The sequence below is a fragment of the Phyllobates terribilis genome, unplaced genomic scaffold, assembly GCF_046119375.1.
Source record: "Phyllobates terribilis strain yellow unplaced genomic scaffold, ASM4611937v1 Scaffold_5__5_contigs__length_657084704, whole genome shotgun sequence".
NCBI lineage: Eukaryota > Metazoa > Chordata > Amphibia > Anura > Dendrobatidae > Phyllobates > Phyllobates terribilis.
The window spans coordinates 594,446,242-594,471,536 of NW_027362765.1; the positions used below are offsets into that span (position 1 = coordinate 594,446,242).

At 47.3% G+C, this 25,295-nt stretch overlaps 1 protein-coding gene across 2 annotated transcripts in view; it reads left to right on the forward strand.

Moving 5' to 3' along the window:
• Nucleotides 1-23,571, forward strand: part of LOC141273719 (pulmonary surfactant-associated protein D-like) — a 143,450-nt gene extending 119,879 nt beyond the window's left edge. For both annotated transcript variants that reach the window (XM_073685992.1, XM_073685993.1), the window contains one exon: nt 22,951-23,571. In XM_073685992.1, coding sequence (XP_073542093.1) covers nt 22,951-23,345 — 395 coding nt within the window. In that variant the 3' untranslated portion in view covers nt 23,346-23,571. The remainder of the gene's footprint in view (nt 1-22,950) is intronic.
• The last annotated feature ends 1,724 nt before the right edge of the window (nt 23,572-25,295 follow it).

The following is a 25,295-nucleotide window of genomic DNA, read 5'->3' on the forward strand; positions in this document are numbered from 1 at the left end:
GAGGTCAGTATAGATGGACTAATAGAGAAAGTCCCACACACTGCGAGAAGGACAAATATTTTTTCAGAGCTGGATGCAGATAAAAATTATTTTTAATTTGCAACCTGATGGAGGTCAGTATAGATGGACTAATAGAGAAAGTCCCACACACTGCTAGAAGGCCAAATATTTTTTCAGAGCTAGATGCAGAAAAAAATTATATTCAGTTTGCAACCTGATGGAGGTCAGTATAGATGGACTAATAGAACAAGTCCCACACACAGCTAGAAGCCCAAATATTTTTTCAGAGGTAGATGCAGATAAAAATTATTTTTAATTTGCAACCTGATGGAGGTCAGTATAGATGGACTAATAGAACAAGTCCCACACACAGCTAGAAGCCCAAATATTTTTTCAGAGGTAGATGCAGAAAAAAATTATATTCAGTTTGCAACCTGATGGAGGTCTGTATAGATGGATTAATAGAACAAGTCCCACACACAGCTAGAAGCCCAATATTTTTTCAGAGGTAGATGCAGAAAAAAAATATATTCAGTTTGCAACCTGATGGAGGTCAGAATAGATGGACTAATAGAGAAAGTCCCACACACTGCTAGAAGGCCAAATATTTTTTCAGAGCTAGATGCAGAAAAAAATTATATTCAGTTTGCAACCTGATGGAGGTCAGCATAGATGGACTAATAGAACAAGTCCCACACACTGCTAGAAGCCCAAATATTTTTTCAGAGCTAGATGCAAAAAAAAATTATATTCAATTTGCAACCTGATGGAGGTCAGTATAGATGGACTAATAGAATGATGCTATGCCCAAAAGATTTTACTTCACTAGGTGCAGTAAAAAAATTGGTATTCTATACACAGGTGGTATATCTTGCAACACAGATAGGCTACTCCACTGACTAACACACTCTGCAATAGGCCAAAAAGGATTAGCTATGCTAGATTCAGCCAAATGCTGTGAAAAAAACTTGCACAGCACTGGCACAGACCTGCCTGGCAAAAACTGATAGGAACTGATGTAACCTAGTCCTGAAAAGGACTGCAATTACAATTAGTCTTTACTCCCACAATCTATCTATTTAAGAGCACAGACCTGCCTGATAAAAGTCGTAGGAAATGCTGTAACCTAGTCCTTAAAAGGACTGCAATCACAACTATTCCCTACTCCCAAGCTATCTGTAGATTTGTGCGAAAATTGGCTTGAAATTAACAAGGTATAGCGCACACAGCAACAGCGGTGCCGTCTAACACGCAGCTGCAGCAGTGAGAAAATGGTGGAGACGGGGAAAATGGCTTGGTCTTATAGGGCAAGGACATGTGACATAAACTGCCAATGACACATGCCCTTGCTTGTGTGAAAAAAGCACTTCGCTCCGTGTGTGCGCTGCTGATAGGCTGACAGATTGCACCTCCCCACTGTAAATGCGGGAAAGAGAAAAAAAAATGGAGATCTTCATTATTCCAGCAGAGATCCATCCCCTGCCCCTCCCCCCACCCCGCTGTACACTCAAACTGCGTATTAACATTAATTTTCAACATTACTGAGAAAAAATCCAGTTATGATTTTGGTGCACGGACAGTTATCGAACATAACCTCGAACAGACGAATTTTTCTCAAATCGTTCGTGTTCGCCGAACGGCTCGAACACCGCCCAAAACAGCTTGAATTTGAGATTGGCGAACAGTTCGAGTAGAACAACGCTCATTTCTAATACACATGTGTGGGTGTGAAAAGGTGCATGGGAATACACCTCCCAAGAAAATACACTGGATTTGAGTTTTTGTTACGCTGCTATCATTCGGTGGTGTTGAGAAATCTGGCCCAATCCAGCCCTTGTTCATTTTTATAAGAGTCAGCCTGTCAGCATTTTCAGTTGACAGGCAGATGCGCTTATCAGTTATAATTCCAAAAGCGACACTAAAAACCCGCTCTGATAAGATCCTGGTGGCAGGGCAGGCCAGGACCTCCAAGGCATAGGGAGCCAGTTCATTCCACGTATCCAGTTTGGATACCCAATAATTATAAGGCACAGAGGAATCACGGTGGACCTTGGTACGGTCGGCAAAGTACTACCTCAGCATCTTCCCAAACTTTGCACTCCTTGTGAGAGTACCCCGCGCCTCAAGGCCTGTGCGATGGGAGGGGCAGAGAAAACTCTCCCAGAATTTTGACAGTGTTCCCCTGCCTCTACTGGATTGAAGTTGTGTCTCTCTCGCCTGTTATCCTTGGTTGTCCAACGAAGTGTGCCCTCTGTCGCCAGCGTTTTCAGATGGGAATTTTTTTAATAGTTCTGCAACTAGGGCCTTCAGGAACAGCCCCATTTTTGTAGACCTGTCCGCCTCAGGAATAAGAGATATTGATTGTGAGCAGAGAGCGTTTCAGAAGACAGAGAAGCGGGATAGTGACGCTAATTATGGCCTCATCGCCGCTCACCATCTTGGTGGAGTCCTCAAAGTTTTGGAGAATGGTACATATGTCTGTCTTCCATGTCCACTCCTGAGGTCTTATGTGTGGAGTCTGAACTGAATACCGATGGCCTTGTTGATGATGGTACTCAACAACTGCCCTCTTCAGCTCACAAATCCTTCCCAACATCTGCAGTGTAGAGTTCCAACACGTGGGAACATCACACACTAGTTTGTGAGCCGGAAGCTGCAAACGCTGCTGAAACACGTCAAGGGCGGCGGTAGCGGTAGCTGACTTTCTAAAATGGGCACACAGGTGGCGTACTTTAACAAGCAGATTCGGCAGCTAAAGGTAGGATTTGAGAAACCGCTGAACCACGAGGTTAAGCACATGGGCCAGGCATGGTACGTGTGTGAGCTTGCCTCGCCTCAGAGCCGCCACCAGGTTCCGGCCATTGTTACACACGACCATGCCTGGTTGTAGGTTTAGCTGTGTGAGCAACAGATCTGCCTGCTCTTTCAGAGCTGTCTACACCTCTTCAGCATTGTGCGGTTTGTCACCTAAGCATATTAGCTTCAGCAGAGCCTTTCGCCACTTGGCCGAGGCAGTGCTGCAGTGCTTCCAGCTTGTGACTGATATGGTCATTTCGGAGATGGAGGCTGAGGAGGATGAGGTGCAGGAGCTGTAGACCATGGGGGCAACCCTGATTGACCTAGGGCCCGCAATCCTTGGCGTCGGGAGAACGTGTTCCGTCCCAAGGTCCAACTGGGTCCCGGCTACCACTATGTTAACCTAGTGTGCCGTCAGCGAGATGTACCGTCCCTACCCTAATAGCGATCATGCTATTATAGAATTTTGGATAACTAGAGGAGGAAGACATGTGAAGACTCAAACTTCAAGGTTAGATTTCAGAAAGGCAGATTTTAAGCGACTCAGTAAGAGAATAGGAGGGATCCAATGGCTGGATGTACTTAAGGACAAAAATGTCCAGGAAGGATGGGAAATTTTTAAAAATGAGATTCTCAAAGCGCAATTGTTAACAATCCCGAAAAGTAGGAAGAATGGGAAGCATTTATGGAAACCAGGATGGATGAACACAGAACTTAAACACATGCTAAAAAGAAAGAAAGAAATATTTATCAAATGGAAAGAGTGAGGCATATCTAAAGAAGATTATAATGCAGTCTGAAGATCCTGTAGGGCACGTATCAGGTTAGCTAAAGCTGACAATGAATTAAGGCTTGCAAGAGATGTCAAAAGCAATAAAAAAGGATTTTGGGGGTATGTCAAAAGTAAAAGAAAAGTCAAAGATGCTACAGGATTTTTACAGGATGAAAATGGTGAAATGGTAAGAAAGGATGTTGAGAAGGCCGAACTTTTTAATTCCTATTTTGCATCTGTTTTCTCTCAGAAAGAAAATGTAACATCATCTGATCTTCACTGTCCTATTAAAGGAATAGAAGAATCCAAGTTATCTGTAAACAGAGAGATTGTGAGGGAATATTTAGCTATCATAAATGAGTTATAGTCTCCAGGTCCAGATGAATTACACCCCAGAGTACTGAAGGAGATCGTAGAAGAAATTTTAGAACCACTCTCCATAATCTTTGAAAATTCTTGGAGAACAGGAGAAGTCCCAGAAGACTGGAGAAGAGCAAATGTTGTACCTATCTTCAAAAAAGGGGAAGAAGGTGGACCCAGGGAACTATAGGCCGGTGAGTCTGACTTCTATACCAGTAAAGATCTTTGAACAAATTATTAAACAACATGTATGTAAGTGTGGCACCCCAGGGGTCTGGTTTCCACAGTAATAGCAATATTACGTCTGTGAGCAGGTGGGAGGTCTCCTGGGCAGGAATCCTAAGCATGCCACACCTCCTGCCCAGTCCTGGGAGGGGAAGAACTTCCCCTATATAAACTGGGGCTGAGGCAGGGTTAGGGAGAGGAGTTCCAGACAGAGACGGAGTCTGGTCTGGACACGCAGAAACAGGGACAGATAGACATCAGGAGCTCTGTATGAGCCAAGGAGAAGCGCCAGGGGCTGGAGCTGTGCAGAGCTCGCCCTGGGAGAAGGTACAAAAACCGGACACAGGAGTCCGAGGCTGTGGGGACTAAGATATACCCAGCAGCAGAATCCATCCGGCAGGGGATTCCAGGTCCTCTGGCCATAAAAGCCCGGAGGCTCAGTCACAACAAAGGGACCAGCACCGCCATCCCGGAGCGGAGGCTAACAGGAGGCCCCAGGTCACCAGCCATACGGGTGAGCACCACACGGTATACCCAGGGACGTGGGCTACTTGTAACCGCCGAAAGCAGGGTAGCCAGGAAGGGTACAGACTAACGGGAAGGCCTACAACTCCACCTGGCCAGGGGAACTCCGGCTTACTCGCAGACTAACCAGGCCCCAACTACTAGCCAGTACTCCCGGGGGAATTTGCCTTGTACCATCAGTAAAGACCCTGAACTGTACCCTCGCGTCTCCGTGCTTCCTTGTCGCACCATTAGTGCTGGGACATCCACACCATCACTCCCAACATCAACCTCATCCTCTGCCCTGAGGCCATACCCCTCCCGTTGGGGGTTATACCATCCACGCTGCACATCCGTACCACCGGCCTCAGCGGACTGCCCTGCAGCGGCGGCTTCATAGCCGCATTCAACGGGTGGCGTAGTCGGACACTAATACCATCATACCAATAACTGCCACTTAGTTTGACCACCCTGGGCACGGACCGGGTCACCGCCACACGAAGACTACTACCCCCATCGGATCCGGCTCCGGGTATTCCCCGCGCGCACGCGCGCCGCACTACAGCACTGGCCCAGGGGGTGCGTCAACTTTGGCGTAGTCGGCAGGATTGCGTGCCCGTAACCACCGGGTACTGCGTGCCTGAAAAAGAGACTTTTATACTTACCTGTGGTGAAATTTCCCGCCGTCCGGAGTCGTTTCCCGCCATCCGGAGCCGTTTCCCGCCATCAGACGTCATCTTGGACCGTTTCCCGCTGTCTTCTGCCTTCTTCCCGCCATCCGCAGCTGCTTCCCGCCTTCGGACGCCATCTTCGGGATGCCGCACGGGAAGAAGAGGGGCGTGGACTCCGAAAGCCCGCGAGAACTGAAGCCCCGCCTCACGTCCGGACGTTGCGTAAGGTCCTGGAAGGAGCCCAGCAGACGCCGACGTCACAGGAGCGCGACGGAAGGTCCTCAACCCTGACGATCCACTGCGGAGCCGCGGCCTACGGAAGAGAATCATCGCAAGGTAGGCCACGGTCCACTAGGGGGGAGGAGGATGTCGGATACGGAGGAGAGCTTCACCGCCACAGCCGCCGCCAGCGCCACCGCTGCTGCGGTCATGCCTTTCACCATGCCCTATATCCCGGGGGCAGCCTGGCTACCCCAGTACTCAGGGGAGTCACATACCCTAAATGACTTCAGAGAAAGGCTGGATAGCCTCTTCCAGGTGTATCCCCTCACGGAGGCGCAAAAAGTGAGCATCCTGGTGGCCCAATTAATCGGGGCAGCCCAAAGGGAGGTAAAGTCCTGGCCACCTGGGAGGAAGAGGACTGTCAGAGACATACTAACCCGGCTGAAAGACACATTTGACACCCGCACCTCAGCCGAAATAAAACTAAGATTTTATGGGTGCAAACAACGGGCACATGAGAGTATAAGAGACTATGCTCTAAACCTACAAGAGGCCCTGAGAGCCATTAAGCAGGCAGACCCTGACAGCGTGGGAAATGAAGATAAGCTGTTGACTGAACAATTCATTGAGGGTCTACTGTGCAATGCCCACCGAACCCAGTTGCGGGCAATGGCCTTACAGGACCCTGACCTGGACTTTGCACAGTTCAAGGACAGAGCCATCCGGGTGCTCCGAGAACCGGCACCAGGTGGCGCTGTGACCCACAGGCGCCCTGCTATCACTTATCACCAGGAGACGGCGCCCTTGTCTGCAGGGCCTGTGGGTGCTGATGCGCAGGCTTTAAACAGTGACCCGGCTACAGACCTGCACCATCAGGTCCAAGAGCTAACTAAAAGCGTTGCCGCGCTAACCCGAACTGTGCAGTCTTTACAGGTTTCTACTGCAGGGAAGATCGAGCTGGCATCCGGACCGGAGGACATCCCGTGGCGCCGACCAAGGAGGACCCCACCGGCCAGAGGAAGACCCAGCGATCGATACAACGAGGACGGACGACCTATATGCCGCCGCTGCAATCAACCCGGACATGTGGCAAGGTACTGTCATTTAAACGGGCACAACCTGGGGTAGAGGACCAACCCCCAGGCATAAGACCATCAGGCCCATCAAACTGGCGTGATAAATACGTAGGGGGACGTCCAATCTTGTCTGTGGTACTGGATGGCATTCCTATGAGTGCCCTACTAGACACTGGGTCACAGGTCACCACCATCCCGTACGTGCTCTTCAAGCAGTACTGGAATGATTCGGACATAACCCGCTACCCAGACGACGACCTGAGTATCATCGCCAGCAGTGGTCAGCCCGTGCCGCAGGTGGGATTCAAGGAGGTGACCATTAAAATCGATAAAGTCGAACTAGCGGCACAAGGACTGATTATAGTGGACATCGACCGTCATGAGAGTCACCCTAGAATCACCCTGGGAACCAATGTAATTGAAAATTGTCTTGCAGAGGTGATTCTCATTTTACAGCAGGTTGCCAAGAACGCCAGTTCCGGCCAGCAGCGTGTGCTCCAAAAAGAGATCCGGGCACTGATGAAGCGGCAACAGGTGGAACTATCTGGTGGTGAGATAGGTAGCGTGAGAATGTGTGACCCGTTCCCTATTGCCATGCCCCCAAAAAGTGAGATGATGATTTGGTGCCGGGCGGCTATTGGTCTAAGAGGTAGAGACTACCAAGCAATGGTAGAACCCGTCTACTCAGACAGTAGGCCCACCATTTTGACAGCACGGGGGGTGGTCGATGTACGCCATGGGAGGGTGCCCGTTCGCATCATAAATATCGGGGAGAGAGAAGTCCACCTGCCCCGGTATGCCACGCTAGCCAAATTGTTCACCATAAACCAGAATTCTGTACAGGCCGTGGAACCCTTGCCTCCATCTCAACCAGAGAAAGGTAACGGCTCTAAGAAACCAATGGAGGACTGGTGTCAGCAACTACATTTGGGTACTGACTCCACTCCCTCACACCAGAAACAGGGAGTCTATCGGGTGGTTCAAGAGTATGAGAGAGTGTTTAGTAAACACCCGTTAGACTTCGGGCGAGTAAAGGGGGTAGAACACCACATCCCCACGGGAGACCATCCTCCCATAAAGGAGAGATACCAACCCGTACCCCCTGTACACTACCAACACGCCAAGGGGATGCTTAGAGACATGAAGGAGGCCGGGGTAATCAGGGACAGCTGTAGCCCCTGGGCAGCTCCACTAGTCTTAGTGAAAAAGAAAGACAACACTATGAGAATGTGTGTAGACTACAGGAAGGTCAACCGTATCACACACAAAGATGCGTACCCGTTACCAAGGATAGAAGAGTCCTTAGCTGCGTTAAAATCTGCTAACTTCTTCTCTACTTTGGATCTCACTAGCGGGTACTGGCAGGTTCCTGTAGCAGAGGCGGACCGGGAGAAGACCGCATTCACCACCCCGATGGGTCTCAGCGAATTTAACTGTATGCCGTTCGGGCTCTGCAACGCACCAGGAACCTTCCAACGGTTGATGGAATGCTGTCTGGGACACCGGAACTTCGAGACGGTCCTGTTATACCTGGACGATGTCATCGTCTATTCCAAGACCTACGAGGATCACCTGAAACACCTGGCGGAAGTGTTTGAAGCTCTGGCAAACTACGGCCTAAAGGTGAAACCCTCCAAGTGTCACCTCCTGAAACCAAAGGTGCAATACCTGGGACACGTGGTGAGTGCTGACGGAGTGGCTCCCGACCCTGATAAGATCACCGTAATTAAGGACTGGCCAAGACCCTCCAGCATAAAGGAAGTGCGGCAGTTCCTCGGGTTGGTAGGCTGCTACCGAAGATTCATTCCCGGTTTCACCAAAATGGCAGCCCCTATGCAGGACCTCCTGATAGGTCAATCTCGGAAAGCCAAAAACCAGAAGCCGCCCTTCAGGTGGGAAAAGCTGGAAGAGGAGTCCTTCTGCCAGCTGAAGATGGCCCTCACGGGGGATGAAATCCTGGCATATCCAGACTACAGCCAGCCCTTTATCCTCCACACGGACGCAAGCAACATCGGGCTAGGAGCCGTACTGTCCCAGATCCAGCAGGGGAAAGAACGGGTAATCGCTTACGCCAGCCGAAAGCTACGGCCCACGGAGAGGAACCCTGAGAATTATAGTTCATTTAAGCTGGAGTTCCTGGCAGTAGTGTGGGCAGTGACCGAACGTTTCAAGCATTACCTTGCCTCCTCCAAATTCACTGTGTACACGGATAACAACCCGTTGACACACCTGGACACTGCAAGGCTCGGTGCCCTGGAACAGAGATGGATGGCCCGCCTGTCCAACTTTGAATTCACCATCAAATACCGGGCAGGACGACCAAATGCCAACGCGGATGCCCTGTCTAGAATGCCGAACTTACCGGATGTAGGGGAAGATCCAGAAGATCTGGAAGAAGTTGAGCTCCCTGCGTTCCACCGTCATGGGATTACCCTGTATTCCCACCGTGTGAAGGACAGGCGCTCCGTGACGTTCAATCCCTTGCCCCACTACAACTGGGCGGAGACGCAAGACAGTGATCCCGCAGTCCGTTTGGTGAAGGAAATGCTGACCCAGGCCGATGCCAGTCTTGACCCAGACGCTCCAGAGGAGACCAAGCAACTGTGGAAGGAGAAAAGTAAGCTGTTCCTCTACAGGGAGAAGCTGTGCCGGAGAATGGTTAACTCTCGAACACATGAGTTAACCTGGCAGGTAGTGGTCCCAAGACGAGACACGGCTATGATTCTGGAGGCATACCACAACGGAGCGGGGCATTTCGGATGGAAGAAGCTGGAGTTCTTGTTGCGTGAATGGTTCTACTGGGTAGGCATGAGAGGAGCCATCGAGAGGTGGTGCAGAGACTGTGGACCGTGCCACCTAAGAAGGAAGGACCATGCCAGCCAGAAGACTCCCTTGCAGCCCATCATCACCCGACAGCCACTGGAACTGGTAGCCCTGGACCATGTGAAACTGGCTCCAAGCAGATCTGGGTATGTCTACGCCCTCACAATCGTAGATCATTACTCCCGGTTCCTGGTGGTGGTCCCGGTCAAGGACTTAACGGCTCAAACAGCAGCTAGAGCCTTCCAGCAGCACTTCTGCCGTCCACACGGGTACCCGGACCAAGTGCTGACAGACCAAGGGCCAGCCTTCGAAGCGGAAGTCTTCCAGGAGTTCTGCAACCTGTATGGCTGCACGAAGATAAGAACAACGCCCTATCACCCTCAAACCAATGGACTCTGCGAGAAGATGAACCAGGTGGTGATAGACCTCTTGAAAACATTGCCCCTGGAAGAACGCAATATGTGGCCTGAGAAGCTGCCTGATCTGGTGGACCTATACAACCACATCCCTGTAGGTTCTACCAACTGTACCCCGGCTTACCTAATGAGAGCGAGACCTGGTAAGCTGCCTATCGACCTGGATATGGGAGTCCTGACGCCCGAGGACACCTCGCCAGAGGCAGACTGGGATACAGAACGGCAGCAGCAGTATCGGAAAGTACAGGAGAGCGTCGAGCGAAGTCTGTCTCAAGCTAGAGAAAGGCAAGAGAGGGCTTATAATCAGTATGCTCCCGCTGTTCCCCTGGTACCTGGAGAGCAGGTCTTGAAGAGGAAAAGACGGCTTCAAAAGTTGGACGACCAGTGGGAGAAGGACCCGTACACCGTATTGCCATCAAGCCATGAGAACCCAAAGATTTGCGTGATCAGTAAGGATGGAGGAGAAACCACAGCCGTTGTCTCCAGAGACCACCTGAAGAAGTGTCCCGAGCAGCTGCAAAACCCTGAAGAAGAAGATCAAGAAAACCCTCTACCCGCAGAGGAAAGGGAAGAAATGATCAGGACTGTACTCGGAGACTTCCCCCGGTCTTGGACACAAGTAAACGGTGCTGTCATGGTACCCGTCCTCACCTTTCTCCAACCAGCCCCGCAAGTGCCTACAGAGGAACCGGAAGAGCTGGAAGAGCAGCCGGCCCAAGAGGCAGAAGAGTCCACACCAGCAGTACAGGAGGATCAACCCTCTGCTAGTAGTGAGCCTGCCGTGCCCCTAGTGAGCCAAAGAGTGCGCAGAAAGCTGCCCAGCTTGCCCATAACACCTCCTACACCCTGTAGTGCAGGACCAGTGAGTGAGCTCCGTAGGTCCACTAGGGTTACCAGAGGCCAGATGCCCGTACGTTGGAGAATCTAAGTTGGCTAGTTGCTTTAACTATTTTATGGTTACCTGTTTTGTTGGAGCCGTTGCTAATTATGTTTTTCAGTTGCAGATTTCTTTACGTGGACTGACAGGTTATGGACAATGAGCAACCGGAACTCTGTTGTACATATGTTTGGAGCGTAACCCAGGAATGGACTAAAGACTGTTAAAGACTCGGGGCAGGACAGACCCCTACCTGGTTACGGCTCCCTGTTCTTTGGTGAAATGGACACCCTTATTGCTTCCCGGTTACGGACACGCCGTGACCATCTCATGTATTTAATTGTTATTGTTAATACCCTGTTATGTTTAGTCCGGGAGTACTAAATTTCACTAGGGGGGAATGTGGCACCCCAGGGGTCTGGTTTCCACAGTAATAGCAATATTACGTCTGTGAGCAGGTGGGAGGTCTCCTGGGCAGGAATCCTAAGCATGCCACACCTCCTGCCCAGTCCTGGGAGGGGAAGAACTTCCCCTATAGAAACTGGGGCTGAGGCAGGGTTAGGGAGAGGAGTTCCAGACAGAGACGGAGTCTGGTCTGGACACGCAGAAACAGGGACAGATAGACATCAGGAGCTCTGTAGGAGCCAAGGAGAAGCGCCAGGGGCTGGAGCTGTGCAGAGCTCGCCCTGGGAGAAGGTACAAAAACCGGACACAGGAGTCCGAGGCTGTGGGGACTAAGATATACCCAGCAGCAGAATCCATCCGGCAGGGGATTCCAGGTCCTCTGGCCATAAAAGCCTGGAGGCTCAGTCACAACGAAGGGACCAGCACCGCCATCCCGGAGCGGAGGCTAACAGGAGGCCCCAGGTCACCATCCATACGGGTGAGCACCACACGGTATACCCAGGGACGTGGGCTACTTGTAACCGCCGAAAGCAGGGTAGCCAGGAAGGGTACAGACTAACGGGAAGGCCTACAACTCCACCTGGCCAGGGGAACTCCGGCTTACTCGCAGACTAACCAGGCCCCAACTACTAGCCAGTACTCCCGGGGGAATTTGCCTTGTACCATCAGTAAAGACCCTGAACTGTACCCTCGCGTCTCCGTGCTTCCTTGTCGCACCATTAGTGCTGGGACATCCACACCATCACTCCCAACATCAAGCTCATCCTCTGCCCTGAGGCTATACCCCTCCCGTTGGGGGTTATACCATCCACGCTGCACATCCGTACCACCGGCCTCAGCGGACTGCCCTGCAGCGGCGGCTTCATAGCCGCATTCAACGGGTGGCGTAGTCGGACACTAATACCATCATACCAATAACTGCCACTTAGTTTGACCACCCTGGGCACGGACCGGGTCACCGCCACACGAAGACTACTATCCCCATCGGATCCGGCTCCGGGTATTCCCCGCGCGCACGCGCGCCGCACTACAGCACTGGCCCAGGGGGTGCGTCATAAGTACCTGGATAAGAATGAAGTGACTAACCAGAGTCAGCATGGGTTTGTAACTAACAAGTCATGTCAGACTAACTTAATTTCCTTCTATGACAGAATCACTGACTGGGTGGATCAGAGAAATGCTGTAGATATAGTATATCTTGACTTTAGCAAAGCATTTGACATAGTATCTCACACCATCCTTATTGAAAAAATGACCAAGCATGGAATGGACAAGGCAACTGTTAGGTGGATTCATAACTGGCTTAGTGATCGGACTCAAAGAGTGGTCGTAAATGGTTTCACATCCAGTTGGATGAATGTGTCAAGTGGGGTACCACAGGGCTCTGTCCTGGGACCTGTATTGTTCAACATCTTTATCAATGATTTAGATGAAGGAATTGAGGGTAAACTGATTAAATTTGCTGATGACACAAAGCTAGGAGGGATACGTAACACTAGAGAAGAGAGAGAGAGGATTCAAAAAGACCTACATAAACTTGAGCAGTGGGCAGTAACTAACAGAATGGTTTTTAACAGGGAAAAATGCAAAGTACTACATCTGGGCAATAAAAATGAAAAAAGCATATACAAAATGGGAGGAATAGAGCTAAGCAACAGTACATGTGAAAAAGACTTAGGTATACTAATAGATCATAGACTGAATATGAGTCAACAGTGTGATGCAGCAGCAAAAAAGGCAAATACAATTCTGGGATGTATAAACAGAAGCATACAGTCTAGATCACGTGAAGTCATTATCGGACTTTACTCCTCTTTGGTCAGACCTCATCTGGAATACTGCATCCAGTTTTGGGCACCACATTTTAAAAAAGACATCGACAAATTGGAGCAAGTTCAGAGAAGAGCGTCCAGAATGGTGACCGGTCGGCAAACCATGTCCTATGAGGAACGGTTACAGGATTTGGGAATATTTAGCTTGCAAAAAGAAGACTGAGAGGAGACTTAATAGTTGTCTACAAATATGTCAAAGGGCTGTGTTACGCGCCGGTCTGTGGCTGGATTCGAAATGGGTCCACGACCTTATGTGGTCTCCCATTTCAGTCCAGCCAGGGATGATGCTGCTCAGCATCGTCATCAGCCCCAACGCCTAGCTGGTCCATGAGACGTACAGATTGTCTCCTGTGTATTGGTACCTGGCAATGTTAAGCATGGGTTGCAGAGGGAGACAGGGCATTTGGAGTCTAAGTCCAGGATTCGCCGCACTGAGCATGCCCGTGACCTGGCGGATCGTGATTGGTGGTTTGGCACCCACCTGACTCGATGACCTGGCACCCCCTGATTGGTCCACGGGTGGCGTCACCAATGGCGTGTCGGTGAGCAGGGCTTAGTCTTTAAAAGGCCTGCCCACAAACATGGCTGCGCGCTCTGATCATTGAGCAGTGATGCAATTGTGTGGATGACTGTGCTCCACGAGTAGTTTCTGTCAGGCAGGCTAGTTCCATAGAGGCAGGTAGTTTCGTTTAGCAGTCTGGCTCTGCCAAATGGGTCGCCTAACACCCTGACGTCCTATCCACGGCTATCGCCTGTCAGCCACGTGGAGTAGTACCCTTCAGTCCGGTAGCTCGCCAGCTGGAGGCACATGTACCCGTCGTCGTAGTCACACACGCATCCTAGCGCCGCCACTGTAGTCCCTGTGCTGTAACAGGACTACAGATAGTTTTTCTCCGCCTATCTCTCGTGCTGCTAACGGAGATAGTGCGATTTGCTATACCCGTTCCAGTGTGCAGAAACACGGAAGGGTTTTACATTTAAGTTGGTTGCTTTCCTTTCCACCCGGAAAGTGTTCGGCAGCAGTCCAACAGGCTGCATCGCGGACCCCGGGGTCGGTTGCGTTCCATTATATTAAAGTTGTCTGCAACCGCCCTCCTAACAGGCTGTCACATTGAAGAAGGATCATCTTTATTCTCATTTGCACAAGGAAAGACTAGAAGCAATGGGATGAAACTGAATGGGAAGAGACACAGATTAGATATTAGAAAAAACTTTTTGACAGTTAGGGTGATCAATGAATGGAACAGGCTGCCACGAGAGGTGGTGAGTTCCCCTTCAAAGGACGTCTTCAAACAGAGGCTGGACAGACATCTGTCTGAGATGATTTAGTGAATCCTGCTTTGAGCAGGGGGTTGGACCAGATGACCCAGGAGGTCCCCTCCAACTCTACCATTCTATGATTCTATCCACAAGCACTTGTCCACGTGTCCGTGGTTAGGTGGACTTTCCCGCTAACTGCATTGTTGAGGGAACGGCTAATGTTTTGGGACACGTGCTTGTGTAATGTGGGGACGGCACACTGGGAGAAATAGTGGCTACTGGGGACCGAGTACCGAGGGACGGCCGCCGCCATCAGGTTGCGGAATGCTTCCATCTCCACAAGCCTAAAAGGCAACATTTCGAGCGCAAGCAGTCGTGAAATGTGAGAATTTATTAGTGTGGCCTGTGGGGCGTTGGCTGCATATTTGAGCTTCTGTTTCAAGGAGTGGAGTATGGACAACTGAACGCTGCGCTGGTACAAGGGCATGGATGTGCTTCCTGATGCTGCTACTTGAGTGTGTGCAATGACAGGTGCAGGGCAGGAGGCATGTTCGCATACACCATGGACAGGGGATTGGCTTGCATGCACAACAGCGGAAGAAGCAATAGCGCCACCTGCGGACATTGTTCCTGGACCCTGGGGTTCAGCCCACAAAGTCGGGTGCTTTGCGGCCATGTGCCTGATCATGCTGGTGGTGGTCAGGCTGGTCGTTTTTCCACCCCTGCTGATGCTGACCTGGCAGGTGGTGCAAATGGCTTTTTTGGGGTTATTGGCAGAGTCTTTAAAAAACATTCAGACTCGGGAAGACCTAACACTTGTACAGGCAACTTCCTTCGTGTTGGTGTTACGGGGAACGGTTGCCTGCCTTCTGTCTGTGGCCACCACACTGCTTCTTCCTGCCTGTTGGGGTGCTCTGCCTCCCTCCCCCTGAGTGCTGCTGTCCTCGTTCTGCATGTCCTCCTGCCAGGTTGGGTCAGTTACTATATCATCCACCACCTCGTCTTCCACTTCCGCACCCTGGTCCTCCTCCTGACTTTCTGGCAATTGTGTCTCATCATCGTCCACCTCTTGTGACACTTTCCCACTGTCGCCTTCGTGTGACCGTGGCTGCTCAAATATTTGGGCATCGCTACACGCGATCTCCTCTTGCCCCGCTTCAAGTGGACCGGGCGAATCTATAAATGGAAAAGTGAACCGCTCTTCAGAGTGTCCAAGTGTGGGATCAGTTGTCTCCATGCACTCAGCATGGTGGGAGGAAGGAGGATCAGGGTGAGGAATATGCGTCCCAGACTCACGGATACTGAGACTTGACCATGTAGAAGACATGCACATGGGAAAGAAAAACAGCAGTCACCCATACATACAGTTATATGAAAAAGTTTGGGCACCCCTATTAATCTTAAGCTTAATGTTTTATAAAAATTGGTGTTTTTGCAACAGCTATTTCAGTTTGATATATATAATAACTGTTTGACACAGTAATGTTTCTGCCTTGAAATTAGGTTTATTGTACTAACAGAAAATGTGCAATCTGCATTCAAACAAAATTTGACAGGTGCATAAGTATGGGCACCCTTATCATTTTCTTGTTTTAAATACTCCTACCTACTTTTTACTGACTTACTAAGGCACTTTTTTGGGTTTTGTAACCTCATTGAGCTTTGAACTTCATAGCCAGGTGTATGCAATCATGAGAAAAGCTACTTAAAGTGGCCACTTGCAAGTTGTTCTCCTGTTTGAATCTCCTCTGAAGAGTGGCATCATGGGCTCCTCAAAACAACTGTCAAATGATCTGAAAACAAAGATTATTCAACATAGTTGTTCAGGGGAAGGATACAAAAAGCTGTCTCAGAGATTTAACCTGTCAGTTTCCACTGTGAGGAACATAGTAAGGAAATGGAAGAACACAGGGACAGTTCTTGTTAAGGCTAGAAGTGGCAGGCCAAGAAAATCATCAGAAAGGCAGAGAAGAAGAATGGTGAGATCAGTCAAGGACAATACTCAGACCACCTCCAGAGAGCTGCAGCATCAACTTGCTGCAGATGGTGTCACTGTGCATCGGTCAACTATACAACGCACTTTGCACAAGGAGAAGCTGTATGGGAGAGTGATGCGAAAGAAGCCGTTTCTGCAAGCACGCCACAAACAGAGTCAGCTGAGGTAAGCAAAAGCACATTTGGAGAAGCCAATTTCTTTTTGGAAGAAGGTCCTGTGGACTGATGAAACCAAGATTGAGTTGTTTGGTCATACAAAAAGGCGTTATGCATGGCGGCAAAAAAACACAGCATTCCAAGAAAAACACTTGCTACCCACAGTAGAATTTGGTGGAGGTGCCATCATGCTTTGGGGCTGTGTGGCCAATGCCGGCACCGGGAATCTTGTTAAAGTTGAGGGACGCATGGATTCCACTCAGTATCAGCAGATTCTTGACAATAATGTTCAAGAATCAGTGATAAAGTTGAAGTTACGGCAGGGGATGAATCTTTCAGCAAGACAATGATCCAAAACACCGCTCCAAATCTACTCAGGCATTCATACAGAGGAACAATTACAATGTTCTGGAATGGCCATCCCAGTCCCCAGACCTGAATATCATTGAACATCTGTGGGATCATTTGAAGAGGGCAGTCCATGCTCGGCGACCATCAAACTTAACTGAACTGGAATTGCTTTGTAAAGAGGAATGGTCAAAAATACCTTCATCCAGGATCCAGGAACTCATTAAAAGCTACAGGAAGCGACTAGAGGCTGTTATTTTTGCAAAAGGAGGATCTACTAAATATTAATGTTACTTTTCTGGTGAGGTGCCCATACTTATGCACCTGTCAAATTTTGTTTGAATGCAGATTGCACATTTTCTGTTAGTACAATAAACCTCATTTCAAGGTAGAAACATTACTGTGTCCAACAGTTATTACAGATATCAAACTGAAATAGCTGTTGCAAAAACACCAATTTTTAAAATACAATAAGCTTAAGAGTAATAGGGGTGCCCAAACTTTTTTCATATAACTGTATTAAATGGGAAACCTTTGGGGAAATCTGACATGGAGAAGGACCTGGGCGTCTTGGTTAATAGCAAATTAAATTGGAGTGCGCAGTGTCAGGCAGCAGCTGCGAAGGCAAATAGAGTCATGGCATGCATCAGAAGAGGAATAGGGGCATATGATGAGAACCTTGTTCTTCCTCTGTATAAAGCGCAGGTAAGGCCGCACTTAGAATATTGTGCACAGTTCTGGGCTCCGGTGCTCAGGAAAGACATATTGGAGCTAGAGAGGGTACAAAGGAGGGCGACTAAGGTAATAAAGGGAATGGAGGGACTAGAATACCCAGAGAGGTTGTCAAAATTAGGCCTATTTACGTTGGAAAAGAGAAGGCTTAGGGGAGACCTCATAAACATGTATAAATACATCAGCGGGCAGTACAGAGATCTCTCCCATGACCTGTTTATACCAAGGATGGTGACAAACACGAGGGGGCACACTATGCGTCTGGAGGAAAGGAGGTTCCTGCACCAGCATAGAAGGGGATTCTTTACGGTCAGAGCCGTGAGACTCTGGAACTCTCTGGGAGAGGAAGTGGTGATGTCCAACTCACTTAATGAGTTCAAGAGAGGCCTGGACGCCTTTCTTGAGAACAATAAAATTACATCTTATGCTTAGGGATAGTTAATTAATCCAGGGATTTAATTTGACTGCCAGATTGGTGTCGGGAAGTGAATTTTTCCTCAATGATGTAAATTGGCCTATACCGCATGGTTTTTTGTTGCCTTCCCCTGGATCAACGCTGCGGAATAGCTGCAGTGCACAAGAAATAGGCTGAACTGGATGGACGCTTGTCTTTTTTCAGCCTTATAAACTATGTAACTATGTAACTATGTAACAGGGTGGTGGCTAAGTGACTGGAATCATTATCCGCTATCCAACCAACAACCTTTTGACACTGCTCTGGGTTCAATAGTGGTGTGCTGCGGTCCCCTAAGAATTGGGACAGGAAGATCGGGCAAGAAGATGTGGGTGTTTGTTGTGGCATAATTTGAGCTTGCCCACGGCCTTGTCCTCGGCTTCTGCATGCACCATCACCATCACGTCCAGTTCATCGTCCCTTGCCACGTGCCTTGCCCATTTTAAATGGAGGACAGTATCTTCCACGCTCACTACAAATGATTGAGCTTGGAGCGAACGTATATGTGATCCGTGTGACAGAGAAAACAGAGTTTTAAATACCTGGCCTGTAGGTAACTAGTTTGAACAGCAAACTGGTGTGAATTGCTTCACTGACACACTGCAAGAAATTTTTAATGGAGGCCAGAAATGGCAGTATTTTCTGACAACGTATATGTGATCCGTGTGACGGGGAAAACACAGTTTTAAATATCTGGATTTCTAGCGCTCTAATATGGAAAGGACCTGGCAATATTCTGCAGTGCCAACAAGCAAATGGCACAGAAAAAAAGGTGTTCTCTGTATTGCTTTTTAAGCAAATAATGAGGATTAAGATCCAAAGAAAAGTATTCCTGGCCCCTGAGACCTGGGCCTTTGTATAGAAATATCTAACAGCAGCAGAAGGCAGAATTGGAATGGAGCCTCTTGTGCTATATGCACTGCAGTCTGCTATATACACTGCCTGCCTATACACCCTGCCTGCCTGATATCTCTGCAGATGGATTAGTCCTCAGAAGGACTGTTTGTTAAGATGGATATGTGTAATGTACGGTTTTTCTCCCTACACTACCTAATATACAATCAAATCTGTCCCTGACGCAGCATCAGTTCTCCCTACACTGTCTGATCCAGAGTGACTGTGACGAGCATGGCGGCGCCAGGTCTGATATAGACCTGATGACGCTGTGCGGCCAGCCAATCACAGTAATGACCACAACCAACATGGCTACGGCATTACAGTGCATGGCAGGCAATCCCTGCATGTTCATTGGCTCTCTAAAGAGCGCCAAACATTCAGGAAGGGGACCCGAGTTCCCGTCCCAGCAACCCGGAAATACTCGGCGAGCGCCAAGCATCTCAAGCAGTGAGATGCTTGGGCGAGCACCGAGCAGTAGCGAGCATGCTTGCTCATCACTAAGCAGCACCTCACCCTACTCTGCCTGATTCCAGAGTGACTATGACGAGCCCAGCGGTGCCAGGTCTGATATAGAGCTGATGACGCTGTGCGGCCATCCAATCACTGTAATGCCACAACCACCATGGCTGCGGCATTACAATGAGTGGCAGGCAATTCCTGCATGTTGATTGGCGCTCTAAAGAGCGCCAAACATGCAGGGAGTGGACCCGAGCTCCCACCGAGCAACCCCGGAAATACTCGGCGAGCGCCGAGCATCTCGAGCAGTGAGATGCTCATGCAAGCACCGAGCAGTAGCGAGCATGCTCGCTCATCACTAGTCTGATCATGTTTTGCACACTACATGGCCAAATAAGGTTGTAAAATATTAAAATAACATTTACCGGTGAATGAAAACTCATCAAAAATGTTACGTGTGAACATAGCCCAAGGTGTGGGGGAATATTTCTGTTTTTGATTATTTATTTTGCCTTCTATACAAGTCATTACCCTGGAAAGGATGTTGCTTAACATATTTCCCAGGAAACTCCATTTTGGTTTCGTTTTAGTATCTTTTATTGTGAGTCCGTAAAAGTGGCGTAATACCTCTGACAACGTTGTTGACAGTAGTGATCTGGAAGTCAGAAATGCCTCCAGTGGTCTTCCCCATGCTGTTCCCATGCCATTTCAGCACTGTTCCCATCGATTTGGACAATTTTTAGGCCATCTGCAGACCGCCAGTGGGAGCCGCCTGAAAAATGCTCGAGTTTCCCATAGACTTACATTGGGCTCGTTGCTCGGGTCGAGCACCCGAGTATTCAAATGTGCTCGACCCAAGCAATGAGCACCCGAGCATTTTATTGCTCACCCATCACTATTTATAACACCAGCTTGAAAAATTATTTTAAAATCCAAAATGTTGGCCTACTTAAATGTATGTTCATTAAATGCACTCAACACTTGGTCGGGGCTCCTTTTGCATCAATTACTGCATCAATGCGGTGTGGCATGGAGGCAATCAGCCTGTGGCACCGCTGAGGTGCTATGGAAGCCCAGGTTACATTGATAGCAGCCTTCAGCTCGTCTGCATTGTTGGGTCTGGTGTCTCTCATTTTCCTCTTGACAATACCCCATAGATTCTCTATGGGATTAAGGTCAAGTGAGTTTGCTGGCCAATCAAGCACAGCGATACTGTTGTTTTTAAACCAGATAGTGGTACTTTTGGCAGTGTGGACAGGTGTCAAGTCCTGCTGGAAAATGAAATTTCCATCTCGAAAAAGCTTGTCGGCAGAAGGAAGCATGAAGTGCTCTAAAATTTCCTGGTAAGCGGCTGCGCTGACTTTGGTTTTGATAAAACACAGTGGACCTACACCAGCAGATGACATGGCTCCCCAAACCTTCACTGATTGTGGAAACTTCACACTAGACCTCAAGCAGCTTGGATTGTGTGCCTCTCCACTCTTCCTCTAGACTCTGGGACCTTGATTTCCAAATGAAATGCAAAATTTACTTTGCATTTACTTAATGTGTCAAAGACTGCCTTCTGGACATCTGTCAAGTCAACAGTCTTCCCCATGATTGTGGAGCCTACTGAAACAGACTAAAGGACCTTGTTAAATGCATAGGAAGCCTTTGCTGGTGTTTTTTGTTAATTATTCTAACTTACCGAGATAATGACCTGTTTTCATTGGCTGTAAGCCATAATCATCAACATTAATGGAAATAAACATTTGAAATAGATCACTCTGTTTGTAATGACTCTATATAATGTATAAGGAGCACAGTGGCTCAGTGGTCAGCATTGCAGCCATGCAGCACTGGGGTCCTGGGTTCAAATCCCACCAAGGACAACATCTGTAAGGAGTTTGTATGTTCTCCCCATGTTTGCATGGGTTTTCTCTGGGTTCTCTGGTTTCCTCCACACTCCTAAGACATATTGATAGGGAATGTAGATTGTGAGTCCCAATGGGGACAGTGCCAATAATGTCTGTATGTGTGTGTTGGTGCTATATAAATAAGAATATTATTATATGAGTTTCACTTTTTGTATTGAAGAACTGAAATGAATTAACATTTTGATGATACTCTAATTTTTAGCCCCTGTATATTGAGGTCACTTGGACATTACCAATATTATGTTTACTATACAAAATAAGAGAAGCATGTCGGCACCATGCCGTATGTAATGATTTATTCACTTTGGCTGGTCTCAGACAGAATACTCGAAGCTTATCCCGGCGGTGCAGCAGCCGAGTAAATGTGCAATGTCCAGAAAAGAAAGAATAAAGGTGGCACTCCTCTGATCTTCTTAAAATATGTCCTTCATTGTTACATACGGGACATGTCAAATATCAACGTGTGGCAGGAGCCCCAAAGGGTGTGCGGGGGAGACAGGTGCAAATGACAACGGCCGTTTTGCTGCCTTCCGATGCTTCAGTGGGTCCAAGGTCATGGACTATAAGGTCATGTTTGCTATAAACGACTCAAAAGACATTTAATACAGTCCTAGGAGACCTCAGAGTGTTACACTTCTTTTCCAGGTAATTAGAGACCTTGGATTAATGAGATTTGCATCAAATCAATTAGCTTATACAAAATATTCAAACCCAGCATACTTAAATTTCAAAGGGCTCGATCACCTCTAGTCACCACCTCTCGAGGTTAGAGAGGTTAATCAATAAAGACCCTGAACCCTGATTTTACATGAGCTGTAATTAGCTTTGATCCAGGGTTTTATTACTGATCGCCTTTCTAAGGGTCAAGAAGGAATTTTTCCCAGTGACGGAAATTGGCTGAAGGTGTCCTGGGGTTTTTGCCTTCTTCTGGATCAATATATTTAGGCATAGGGATTTTAGTAACACTCTCAATAGAATCACAATAGTAATACCTAATATAAAACTAATTTAAAAATTATAAAAGGGTTCATTTTTAAATGTAAAAGAGCAGCAATAATAAAATGGTAATAATAATACATTATGAGGCCTAGTCCCAGTTAGATAGCAAGTTAGTGTAATGTTAGAGTAGGGAGTACAATTGGGGGAGGAAGGTTGAACTTGGTGGATCTAAATCTTTATTCAACCTACAGTATATTACTATGTTACTATGTATCTGCTCAACTTATTAGCCAAAGAAAGCAACATGCAAAGTTGATAGGGCAGATAGTGACAGACGAGTTGATCGTCATTATGTCTTTTGCTTTCTTAGTTTCTTGATCCAATCAGACATAGACAGGGCAACGCTATTCCTAATCATAAAGAAGTGTAAAATTTGGAACCTCTTTTATTTTAGAAAACATAAAAGGTATTTCTCTATAATATCTGATTAAACAGGCTGTTTGTCACACCAGCAGTCTGGTTACCCATAGCCATATACTGCATGTTGAGGACACTCACTTTGACATTTGTAAAACTATCCTCAGCGTCTTATACAGGGCATTTAAGATAGAGAGATATGAGAGATCTATGAAATAGAGCAGTACATTTAGCTACCTGATGCACTGCTAGGACGTATCAGCTGAGATTTTCAATGTTCCCACTGTCCCAATACTGCAGAAATTTGTCTAGATACCTATGCTAAAGAGCTGGTATGTTTTCCTTTTGGTGTTTGTTGATTGACAGTTTTTATTGAATATGCTTTTTTTTCTCTATTTCAGCTTTTGCATTTTTTATAGGTTTAAAACAATCTGGTGACAAGATCTATGTTTCAGATGGCACCAAAGCCACTTATGATGTTGCCAAAACAATTTGTACCAGTGCAGGAGGTCAACTGGCTTCACCGCAAAGTGATGATGAGAACCAATCTATGCTTTCTCTTCGTGCCAAGTATGGAGTTTCCGCATATCTAGGAATAACTGACATGCTGACTGAAGGCACATTTAAATATGCAAATGGTGATTCACTGGTTTACACAAATTGGAACAAGGGTGAACCAAATCAAGCAGGAGAAGAGGATTGTGTGGAAATGCAGGACTCAGGAAAATGGAATGATAGGAATTGTGAGGAACAACGTCTCATCATCTGTGAATTTTATTCATTCAATGCATCATGAATATCTGTACATTTATCACAAATATAATGTTGCAGACATGTTTTCTTTGCAGTAAATACTGTAATATATGCAGAATAGGTTTTGTTTCATTTGTTTATCTTTTTTATTTTTAATATGCTCCCTTGCCTGTGTTTTACAAAGATGCATATCAGAGGGTGCCTAAATGTTTACTATGCCGCCCCAAAAAAGGAGACCAGTACTATAAATGATGTCTGGTAGTCTGGAAGTTGTATGGTGTATTTGTTTACATACTGTAAAAGCTACGAAAATGTATTGGGCTACTCTAACATATCACCTTGCAAGTGACATAATGATATTATGGTAATGGCTGCTATTACCAAAAGCAGCCAATAACTACTAAGTGCCTGGAAGGTGCAGAGGGCGGTAGTTGTAGGCGAGGGGCTGCTGTTCTCCCACACCCTGGCACCCTACAACTAGGCAATATCCCATCTCACTGGAAGTGTGTGTGTACATGATAACACTCACTGTTTGGCTGGTAGCTTTCACTAACTCCTCCATTCCGGTTCCAGGATTAGCCACACATTGCACAGGAGACACTGATTTCTTTTCCAACAAATGAACTTTACTGAACAGTCCAAACTCCATCTTATTCATAGTACAGTATGATGTTACAGTCGTTTCTGAGTTATCCCTTTCTAATCCAGCAACCCTGGCCTCTGCAATACTCTGTCTAGCTCTGCAGCTCTCATCAGTTCTGACCCGCTTTTCTGACAAGGTTTCCCCTAAGGCTAGCCCTTCTGGAAAGTGAATAAGGCACTCACTTCTGTTCCTAATTCGGGCCGTAGGCCCCTGAAACCCCGAGAAGGACCGCTGAAGTTAATGGCGACCGTCCACGTGATGCTCCCAAAAGATTGTACTTTTTCTGTTCTTCTCAGCCCACTGGCCTAATCACTTCTTCATCTAATCTCTCATCTCTAGCTAACTACAATCAAGAAGTCCTCACTCTTTTAACTACCTCTGTCCCTTCCATACTGGGTCTGTTCCTGAGTACATTAACTGTTCCTATGCTAACTTATCTATTTCCTGATCCTAGTGTGCCCTCTACTGCACTTCCCATTCCTATATATATATAACACTTTATCCTAATCCTATACCTATGTCCTAATTTCCTATCCTCATACTGTCCCTATGCTCAATGCAATACACATTACATACCTTTACATGCCCAGGGAACAAACAGAATGGTCCCAATCTGGCAACTCTTGTGACTGGTCAGTCTGTTCTGGCAAATGCAATGTTATAGGTTAAATGATGAAGGATAAATTTACAAGCCTGAGGTTCTGCATTTGGCTCAATGAAATAGTTAGAGTAGATGCTTTTATGCTGATCAGTGATACTAACAGTAATTTGTGTGAAAGAAAAAAAAACAACACAAATTACAACTGTCATTTTCTGTGATACCCCAACATCTGTGAAAACCCCTCAATGTGATTAACAACTTCACACCCCCAATGATCATTTAACATCATCATTCCTATCATCTGCCTGAGATCATGACCCCAGTGATCTCTTCACATTGTCAGGTGAATCATCTACCTTTAATCACCTCCCAGTCCCTACCATTCTCACCTCACTTCATTACCACCATCAGCCTTTGAATCACACACCCTTCCCCCTGGTAAAATCCATTTTCAGCTAGTGATTAACACTGTCATAATTTATCTTAGATCATCACTCCCTATCCTCTCTTATAATCACCTTGTGTACTACACATTTTGTAGCATCAAACCAGTAGCATTAATTTGCACAATATTAGATCAGTTTTAGTACACATTTCTATGTCTGTAGGGAATTCTTTTAGTATACATTTTTACACTACTAAAACAATTTTATTACAGAAATTGTAGGCCAGTAGGAAAACTTTCAGACCAAATTTGCATGATTGCCAATAGATAATTTCTAGCACACATTTGTATGCAGGTAGGTAAT